The sequence below is a fragment of the Salmo trutta genome, chromosome 5 (genome assembly GCF_901001165.1).
Source record: "Salmo trutta chromosome 5, fSalTru1.1, whole genome shotgun sequence".
In the NCBI taxonomy this organism is placed as follows: Eukaryota; Metazoa; Chordata; class Actinopteri; order Salmoniformes; family Salmonidae; genus Salmo; species Salmo trutta.
The window spans coordinates 19894336-19905355 of NC_042961.1; the positions used below are offsets into that span (position 1 = coordinate 19894336).

Sequence of the window (11020 nt, forward strand, 5' to 3'; positions counted from 1 at the left end):
TTTTTATTATTTGTTAAACAAAATCTCTTTCTCTGAGCAATTGTATTAGTATAAAATAATATAGTTTCCCCATTTGTTTTGAGCATACATTTTAGCTCAGTATTTGTATTCTTTATTTTATGCAGTCTTTTTTACCCATTTTTATCAAGGGTGCCAATAATTACAGACCTGACTGTACATGGTAAAGGTAGATATCATGGGGGAGGTTCTGAAAAGTACAACTTTTACCCTCAAGACACACTGGCTGTCCCACCTCTCCCTCTGCACATTTCCTCAAGGAGATTCAATAAAGTAAACTGGGAGGGTTAGGCCACTTCTCCCCGCCTCCTCTGCTGCAGTCTGAACAGCTGTGCCAGTGTGTGCCGTACCTCCATGTTCCGAATACCGTAGGCAAGTGGGTTGATGCATGGCGGTACCATGAACGCCACTAACGCAGTTAAAAACATTGAGCGCTCCGCCAGTGACAAATGATCAGGAGGTGTCATGGACATTGGTTTTCCTTAGCACCAATCTGGCTATATTCCCCATGATGGGCAGCAGCTGCAGGAAGAACATGAAGGAATAGAAGGTGATGGTGTGACGGGCGAGACTATTGTCAGAGTGGAAGGGTTCCACGGCTCTGCGGGCCGCTTGGTACATGCGTCTGTAGCAGATGGAGAAGGTCAAGATGCAGACGAGAAGTACAACAATGATGGTGACTGTGTGGAACATCTTCATTGCCCAGTGAAGGCCAGGTAGTTTATCCATAATTATGGGATTGCATAGTAGCCCTGGAATGGCTCTGCCAAAAGAGGTCTGTCCAGAGAGTAGAAGACAAACTCGGACAGCAGCTACGGTCACTGAAAGTACCCAGGTCAGCGCTATGGCCAGACGTAGTCGCCTGGAAGTCAAGATGACCATGTAACGGAGGCCGTGGCATATAAAGATGAAACGCTCCACGGCCATGAGGGTCAGAGTGAGCAGAGAGCATAGGATGCCTGTGCTACAGACAGTGACCTGCAAAAGGCACCAGCCTCCAAACACCAGTGTGTGCCTGGTCAACAGGCAGCGGAGCACAGTGGACGACAGAGCGAGAGACAGCAGGAGGTCACTGACGATCAGATTCTTCAGCAGAGTATAGCGAGGCCGCCAGGAGAAGCTATCTGAGCTCTTCAGCGTGATCAGCAGGTAGCTGTTCACCATCACAGGGAAGAGGAAAAGAGTCATGAACAACAACACCAAAAGGACCAGGGATGTCTCGTTCTGTACGATTTGCCAAAAGAGACACGAGGAGACATGGGTTTGCCTTGTTGAAACTGATGGTTCTGGTTGAGAGGAGAGAGGACCATGTGAGAGCAGTTGGTTGTATTCAGGTCCATGGAGTCCATATTGCAGTTACAACTGGGCGGTAGGACTGGCAGTCTTTTATTTGGACAGTGTCTGTCGCCTTTTGAGCGACACAGATTAAGGAGAGTTTAGGGGAGGAGTTAAAAGGTGAAAAGGCAGTTGGCCTCAAGCATCCTTAAGCAACAGGACTTCGTGAATTTGTTAGCAGTAACTTAAAACCAATTAATTTTGGTCCCTTGTGATGTTGTTTATTCATAATCACACAACCTACCTTTTCATCTTAAACATTTAGCCCGCATGCAGAATTGAATAATCAGTGAATTCAGGTGATTTGCAAGTGCAAATAACCACACTTCCATTGTGTTCTGGAAATCAGGCAGTGCCTTTAGGTGAGTGATGACTACTGAATATACAAGCAAGTACAAGTTTGACATGGACATTTACACCTCGTTTATACAGCAGCCGATGAGGACATTTTTTCAGTCTGTTAAAAATGGCAAACATCAACAAGACCCACGGCAACCCTCACCACTCTAATCACGGTTGTTAGCAATAGTAGCATCCCCACAGTTTCAGATTGTTATAAGAAACTTAGATTTGGGCATTGTCTTCTGACAGGTGGAATCATTAGTGCGCAATCGCTCAGTCGACGGAGCAGACGACTGTCACCCTGACATAAGACAGTGGGGTTTGGGCTGAATGATCCATCACAAGAACCATGGCCAGAAGAGACAGCAGAAGGTATTGTTTGCATATGTAAAAAGCAGTTGATTAAACAAGGCTACAATTATCGAGGGGTTACAACAGGGCTCAGGTGTCCAGTGTCACTGAAAATCATCATAATCCACAGTTTCACCTGTTTGGCCTGTGATCTTCTCGCGCCAAAGCGTATTCAAGAGCTCTTGTCAGCTCTAGCTATGGCCATGTACTGTAACTTTGAGCTACACAATCAATTTCCGACACTTTGGAATGATTTGGACATGAAATATGCCACAATGTTTGTTGCCATACTGTCCTTCAGAGTGAATGGAGAATAAAAAGAAAGAAAGAAAGAAAGGAAGAAAGAAAGAAAGAAAGAAAGAAAGAAAGAAAGAAAGAAAGAAAGAAAGAAAGAAAGAAAGAAAGAAGAGAGATACTGACCTATAACAGCGAAAAAAGATTTCTAATAATAGTGACAACACTCTCACCTCTTTATACAAGTTGATCCCACATCTTTATTTTCCCCAGAAGATGAAGACTAGGAATGGACAAATGGTGTTGATGGTTAAATATAGCCACAGTTAATCATTCTATTTGCCATTATTGTCCTCATCAGACCTTGGACCTTGAACGAATAACATTCCCACACATACAAGAAAAAACAAGTGCAAGAAGAAGTGTGATCTTCCATCCTATCATCTCTTCCCTCTGCTCAAACCTTCTCCAACCTATCTCCTGATTCTGCCTCCTCAACCCTCCTCTCCTCCCTTTCTGCATCCTTCGATTTTCTCTGTCCCCTATCCTCCAGGCCGGCTCGGTCCTCCACTCCTGCGCCGTGGCTCGACGACTCACTGCGAGCTCACAGAACAGGGCTCCGGGCAGCCGAGCGGAAATGGAGGAAAACTCGCCTCCCTGCGGACCTGGCATCCTTTCACGCCCTCCTCTCTACATTTTCCTCTTCTGTCTCTGCTGCTAAAGCCACTTTCTACCACTCTAAATTCCAAGCATCTGCCTCTAACCCTAGGAAGCTCTTTGCTACCTTCTCCTCCCTCCTGAATCCTCCTCCCCCTCCCCCCCTCCTCTCTCTCTGCGGATGACTTCGGCAACCATTTTGAAAAGAAGGCTGATGACATCCGATCCTCGTTTGCTAAGCCAAACGACACCGCTGGTCCTGCTCACACTGCCCTACCCTGTGCTTTGACCTCTTTCTCCCCTCTCTCTCCAGATGAAATCTCGCGTCTCGTGACGGCCGGCCGCCCAACAACCTGCCCACTTGACCCTATCCCCTCCTCTCTTCTCCAGACCATTTCCGGAGACCTTCTCCCCTACCTCACCTCGCTCATCAACTCATCCTTGACCGCTGGCTACGTCCCTTCCGTCTTCAAGAGAGCGAGAGTTGCACCCCTTCTGAAAAAACCTACACTCGATCCCTCCGATATCAACAACTACAGACCAGTATCCCTTCTTTCTTTTCTCTCCAAAACTCTTGAACGTGCCGTCCTTGGCCAGCTCTCCTGCTATCTCTCTCAGAATGACCTTCTTGATCCTAATCAGTCAGGTTTCAAGACTGGGCATTCAACTGAGACTGCTCTTCTCTGTGTCACGGAGGCTCTCCGCACTGCTAAAGCTAACTCTCTCTCCTCTGCTCTCATCCTTCTAGACCTATCTGCTGCCTTTGATACTGTGAACCATCAGATCCTCCTCTCCACCCTCTCCGAGCTGGGTATCTCCGGCGCGGCCCACGCTTGGATTGCGTCCTACCTGACAGGTCGCTCCTACCAGGTGGCGTGGCGAGAATCTGTCTCCGCACCACGTGCTCTCACCACTGGTGTCCCCCAGGGCTCTGTTCTAGGCCCTCTCCTATTCTCACTATACACCAAGTCACTTGGCTCGGTCATATCCTCACATGGTCTCTCCTATCATTGCTACGCAGACGACACACAATTAATCTTCTCCTTTCCCCCTTCTGATAACCAGGTGGCGAATCGCATCTCTGCATGTCTGGCAGACATATCAGTGTGGATGACGGCTCACCACCTCAAGCTGAACCTCGGCAAGACGGAGCTGCTCTTCCTCCCGGGGAAGGACTGCCCGTTCCATGATCTCACCATCACGGTTGACAACTCCCTTGTGTCCTCCTCCCAGAGTGCTAAGAACCTTGGCGTGACCCTGGACAACACCCTGTCGTTCTCCACTAACATCAAGGCGGTGACCCGATCCTGTAGGTTCATGCTCTACAACATTCGCAGAGTACGACCCTGCCTCACACAGGAAGCGGCGCAGGTCCTAGTCCAGGCACTTGTCATCTCCCGTCTGGATTACTGCAACTCGCTGTTGGCTGGGCTCCCTGCCTGTGCCATTACACCCCTACAACTCATCCAGAACGCCGCAGCCCGTCTGGTGTTCAACCTTCCCAAGTTCTCTCACGTCACCCCGCTCCTCCGCTCTCTCCACTGGCTTCCAGTTGAAGCTCGCATCCGCTACAAGTCCATGGTGCTTGCCTACGGAGCTGTGAGGGGAACGGCACCTCTGTACCTTCAGGCTCTGATCAGGCCCTACACCCAAACAAGGGCACTGCGTTCATCCACCTCTGGCCTGCTCCCTACCTCTGAGGAAGCACAGTTCCCGCTCAGCCCAGTCAAAACTGTTCGCTGCTCTGGCACCCCAATGGTGGAACAAGCTCCCTCACGACGCCAGGACAGCGGAGTCAATCACCACCTTCCGGAGACACCTGAAACCCCACCTCTTTAAGGAATACCTGGGATAGGATAAAGTAATCCTTCTAACCCCCCCCCCCCAAAGATTTAGATGCACTATTGTAAAGTGGTTGTTCCACTGGATATCATAAGGTGAATGCACCAATTTGTAAGTCGCTCTGGATAAGAGCGTCTGCTAAATGACGTAAATGTAAATGTAAATGTTATTACTGTAATAACAAGCACTTGTGGATTGATGTTAACATACTGTACATTGTGATGCACAACCTACTAAATTGCATGCAATTTCACACAATATATGAATAAGCTATAAGACTAGACCTCAAATGTTGAAGAGACATAAGGAGGCCTTTCTATAAGAGAAAAGAAAAGCATGTGTGGGCAGCAGTAGCTTTTAATGAGCGGAGGGTGTTTGTGATCTAATTGACAATGTTCCAGTTTCATTGATACAGACGATTTAATGCAAGTCAGGCTCAGCTAACTGTCTGATTAATATATGGTACATGCTTCATATTGAACCATGAGTCCCTCTAGCTTCCTCTGTTGTTCCTTCTCCTTCGGGATGCTCACATACTTATAATGAGAGATTTTCTGAACATGGAGGCGAAAAAAAACGCCTATTCATTTCAAGCGTTACAGTGTCGTACTTTTAATGAGAATTTATGCCTCAAGAAATTGCCCCGACCTCTTTTACAGTTGCTTGTGTCAGAGTGGGCGAGTTTTACACTCTTCAGAGAAACGAAATTGTGAGGAGTTATGGAATATAGGATGTAAGTGGAGAGGTGGGGAGAGTGAAGAAGCGTGAACCAGCATGAAATTGAATTAACATGGAGAGAGGGTTTGAATGAATGGATTCACCTTGGGTAGGATTTAAGAAGCTTTAGGATGAGGAGCAGAGTTCACGGAGGCCTAAAGGAAGGGGTCAGTGCAGTGTCAGGGATTTGACAGTCATCAGCAAGGGGCAATGATTGGGCACAGAAAGTTCGTAGTCAAATAGCTTCTACAAATGTATCCTCCAACATCTATTAAGCCTCAGTAGTAGTTGTTGCTTCCATACAAATTCTGTCTATCACCATAAGAGCAATAATTTGGAACAGCATTGTGTAAACCTTTGTCCATGTAAAAACTGTTATGCAATTTTTCTTTGTCAAAGTCAGGAAAAGTTTAAATGAAAATGTATTGCACCTCAATAGATGTACAAGTCCCAAAAAAGCTTCTGGAAACACAAATGTAAAAATACAATAAACCCCAAGAAAAGACACAGTTGGAAGAAGCTTCGCTGCTTTTAACTTCTTAAGAGATCTTTCTTCCCATTACTCATTGGCCTTCCCACTGCCCCCCTTGCGGTCAGGTGCATATTTCAGGCAGGTTGACATCGCCTGAAGTCTTTGATTCGCCAAGACTCACGCCTGCTGTAAAGCTGGAAAACATATTAGGTAGAGAAGTTATTCAAATGTCATGATTTGGACTCCACTGTACCTAATAATGACGCTGCAAAGGTCCTCAAAGGCCCTCTTCCCATTGTTTCCTTTCATATTCATCGTTGACATGAGGCCGTTCGTCGGGATTCTGTATAGAACACAACATATGTACTTTACAAGCGATACACCATGACCTCATTTGAAAGTGAAACAAATATGGTAAATATGGTAATAGTTTACCGGTGCATTGCTCTCTTCACATGAGATTTGAGCGGTTATTTTATAAAAGGACACTAATGCATTACACATGTACAGGATTTTTTTTCATCCAGTACTACATGGCAATATAATGTAATTCAACTCATACCAATGAAACATTTCATTTCTCACCATGTATTTTTCGAAAATCATTCTCCGTTAGCTGCTCTTTTACCTTCAGTAAATCTTCCTCTGTCTCGTTCAGGTTGAAGTCAAATTCCTCAACCAGAGTAGGGCGACTTTCCTCTAAATGTACATTTCCTGAAACAAGGTTATTTTAGATTGATCCACTTCCAAATATAACATTCTAAATGGAGAGCTTCATACTTGTGTCTGTCACATGAAAAAGGTTCGATTTGGTGAGGGGGATTCCTCAATTAAGAAGGCAGAATGAGACCTTGAGCCTTCACGCTTCGTTGTTAAGCCACGTGAGAGACCAAGATGATTCTCTGCAATTAAAGATTGGACAACATCATGCCAGTTGTTTTTACAATTAGAATACCTTTCTCAAATGCAGCTTGTGCTGCGTTTAGCCTTTTGCTTCTTGGTAGCAGAGGCACAGGTTTTCTGGTGCGTCAGGGCATATTTTGGTGGGGGCTTGGGTAGACCTTTTCCTGAAAATGAAGGCTACCTTCTCACTAGCAACACGCTTGGATATTTGAAAAGATCACTTAAAGTAATACGTTAAAATTGTCTCCCTGTCAATCAAAAGGCAAGGTGGTTGTTCAGTGGCTAGGGACAAGGGGTCGATTAGTAATCAGCATTGCGGGCTACCATATTTACATAACTTGGAGGCAGTAGTGGCTGGTGGTGGGAGTTACATTCCTCATGCAATTCTAAACACACAATTTACAGAATAAAAACCATTCCAAGTAAACAATGTACAAACTGTCAATGTGCTGTATGTTTTAACATACCAGTTTTAAATTATTTGAATGTAGTTCTCTTTCAGTTTCTCTTGGAGATTTCGACATCACTGGCTTCTGTGATTTTCAACGTCTTCACATTGCAGTTTTGATTCTGACTGGTGGGGTGAGGGTTTGAACAATGTAAGTCATTTGTAACAATCAGCAGTTTTTAATTATTGCATTTTCAACTATAATCTGGGAAAGGTGTCTTCCGCATTTAACCCAGCCCCTCTGAATCAGAGAGGTGCAGGGGACTGCCTTAATCGACATCTACGCCAGTTAATTGCCTTCCTCAATTAAATCTGGATGCACAACCAGAGTGTTCACCATACCCTGCTCAACAGTGTTGTACTCTCTGGGTGTATGCATAAGTGTGTGTGCATTTTTTGGAACATTCAGCCCCTCTTCTCTGAGAATTACCAATAAACTATGTCATGATCCCCTGATGAGGTTGTTTACATTAGCCCAAGATGCCAGCTTCACAAATATACCACCCTTTGTTGCAGTTTGAGAAGATCCTGCTTCACACACATCAGACGACCTCTCAATCTCATCACTATCAAACAACCTTTCAGTACGATCACGTGTTGTAACACTGGAGGTGTCACTCAAGTTACCGTCTACATCAAGTACAGTAGGTGGTGGCATGCACCTTTAACGTTTGTTTGCGAACCGCCACCTACTGTAGTAAACAAAACAAATATTGCGATATAAAAATTAAATAAATGCAAAACCTCATCCCACTCCTTCAGTCTTAGTCCAAATCACATCCCTACACAGGCTCAGGGGCCTATGAGGACCCAACATTTGTTGACAGGATTCCGTGTAATGCCTCCACTGTAAAATCCCTCACAACAAATCAAATCAAATCAAATCAAATTTATTTATATAGCCCTTCGTACATCAGCTGAAATCTCAAAGTGCTGTACAGAAACCCAGCCTAAAACCCCAAACAGCAAGCAATGCATGTGAAAGAAGCACGGTGGCTGGGAAAAACTCCCTAGGAAAAACTCCTGAGAAAGGCCAAAAACCTAGGAAGAAACCTAGAGAGGAACCAGGCTATGAGGGGTGGCCAGTCCTCTTCTGGCTGTGCCGGGTGGATATTATAACAGAACATGGTCAAGATGTTAAAATGTTCGTAAATGACCAGCATGGTCAAATAATAATAATCATAGTAATTGTCGAGGGTGCAACAAGCACGTCCGGTGAACAGGTCAGGGTTCCGTAGCCGCAGGCAGAACAGTTGAAACTGGAGCAGCAGCATGGCCAGGTGGACTGGGGACAGCAAGGAGTCATCATGCCAGGTAGTCCTAGGGCTCAGGTCCTCCGAGAGAAAGAAAAAAAGAAAGAGAGAATTAGAGAGAGCATATTTACATTCACACAGGACACCGGATAAGACAAGAGAATACTCCAGATGTAACAGACTGACCCTAGCCCCCCGACACATAAACTACTGCAGCATAAATACTGGAGGCTGAGACAGGAGGGATCAGAAGACACTGTGGCCCCATCCGATGATACCCCCGGACAGGGCCAAACAGGCAGGATATAACCCCACCCACTTTGCCAAAGCACAGCCCCCACACCACTAGAGGGATATCTACAACCACCAACTTACCGTCCGAAGACAAGGCCGAGTATAGCCCACAAAGATGTCCGCCACGGCACAACCCAAGGGGGGGGCGCCAACCCAGACAGGAAGACCACGTCAGTGGCTCAACCTACTCAAGTGACGCACCCCTCCCATGGACGGCATGGAAGAACACCAGTAAGTCAGTGACTCAGCCCCTGTAAAAGGGTTAGAGGCAGAGAATCCCAGTGGGAAGAGGGGAACCGACAAGGCAGAGACAGCAAGGGCGGTTCGTTGCTCCAGTCTTTCCGTTCACCTTCACACTCCTGGGCCAGACTATACTTAATCATAGGACCTACTGAAGAGATAAGTCTTCAGTAAAGACTTAAAGGTTGAGACTGAGTCTGCGTCTCTCACATGGGTAGGCAGACCATTCCATAAAAATGGAGCTCTATAGGAGAAAGCCCTACCTCCAGCCGTTTGCTTAGAAATTCTAGGGACAATTAGGAGGCCTGCGTCTTGTGACCGTAGCGTACGTGTAGGTATGTACGGCAGGACCAAATCGGAAAGATAGGTAGGAGCAAGCCCATGTAATGCTTTGTAGGTTAGCAGTAAAACCTTGAAATCAGCCCTTGCCTTAACAGGAAGCCAGTGTAGGGAAGCTAGCACTGGAGTAATATGATCAAATTTTTTGGTTCTAGTCAGGATTCTAGCAGCCGTATTTAGCACTAACTGAAGTTTGTTTAGTGCTTTATCCGGGTAGCCGGAAAGTAGAGCATTGCAGTAGTCGAGCCTAGAAGTAACAAAAGCATGGATTAATTTTTCTGCGTCATTTTTGGACAGAAAGTTTCTGATTTTTGCAATGTTACGTAGATGGAAAAAAGCTGTCCTTGAAGCAGTCTTGATATGTTCTTCAAAAGAGAGATCAGGGTCCAGAGTAACGCCGAGGTCCTTCACAGTTTTATTTGAGACGACTGTACAACCATCCAGATTAATTGTCAGATTCAACAGAAGATCTCTTTGTTTCTTGGGACCTAGGACAAGCATCTCTGTTTTGTCCGAGTTTAAAAGTAGAAAATTTGCAGCCATCCACTTCCTTATGTCTGAAACACAGGCTTCTAGCGAGAGCAATTTTGGGGCTTCACCATGTTTCATTGAAATGTACAGCTGTGTGTCGTCCGCATAGCAGTGAAATTTAACATTATGTTTTCGAATGACATCCCCAAGAGGTAAAATATATAGTGAAAACAATAGTGGTCCTAGAACGGAACCTTGAGGAACACCGAAATTTACAATTGATTTGTCAGAGGACGAACCATTCACAGAGACAAACTGATATCTTTCCGACAGATAAGATCTAAACCAGGCCAGAACTTGTCCATGTAGACCAATTTGGGTTTCCAATCTCTCCAAAAGAATGTGGTGATCGATGGTATCAAAAGCGGCACTAAGATCTAGGAGCATGAGGACAGATGCAGAGCCTCGGTCTGACGTCATTAAAAGGTCATTTACCACCTTCACAAGTGCAGTCTCAGTGCTATGATGGGGTCTAAAACCAGACTGAAGCGTTTCGTATACATTGTTTGTCTTCAGGAAGGCAGTGAGTTGCTGCGCAACAACTTTTTCAAAAATTTTTGAGAGGAATGGAAGATTCGATATAGGCCGATAGTTTTTTATAATTTCTGGGTCAAGATTCGGCTTTTTCAAGAGAGGCTTTATTACTGCCACTTTTAGTGAGCTTGGTACACATCCGGTGGATAGAGAGCCGTTTATTATGTTCAACATAGGAGGGCCAAGCACAGGAAGCAGCTCTTTCAGTAGTTTAGTTGGAATAGGGTCCAGTATGCAGCTTGAGGGTTTGGAGGCCATGATTATTTTCATCATTGTGTCAAGAGATATAGTACTAAAACACTTTAGTATCTCCCTTGAGCCAAGGTCCTGGCAGAGTTGTGCAGACTCTGGACAATGAAGCCCTGGAGGAATACCCAGATTTAAAGAGGAGTCCGTAATTTGCTTTCTAATGATCATGATCTTTTCCTCAAAAAAGTTCATAAATGTATTACTGCTGAAGTGAAAGCCATCCTCCATTTGCGAATGCTGCTTTTTAGTTAGCTTTGCGAC

At 45.3% G+C, this 11020-nt stretch overlaps 1 protein-coding gene across 1 annotated transcript; it reads right to left on the reverse strand.

The window, feature by feature from the left end:
• Positions 1–471: 471 nt before the first annotated feature.
• LOC115193466 (olfactory receptor 7D2-like) lies at positions 472–1206 on the reverse strand. The gene has a single exon (XM_029752152.1). The coding sequence runs from the start codon at positions 1204–1206 to the stop codon at positions 472–474; it is 735 nt and encodes a 244-aa protein (XP_029608012.1).
• Between the last annotated feature and the right edge of the window lie 9814 nt (positions 1207–11020).

Bases quoted from the DNA above. Each gene is read 5' to 3' on its own strand.
- LOC115193466 (XM_029752152.1), bottom strand. From the start codon at position 1,206: ATGACTCTTTTCCTCTTCCCTGTGATGGTGAACAGCTACCTGCTGATC.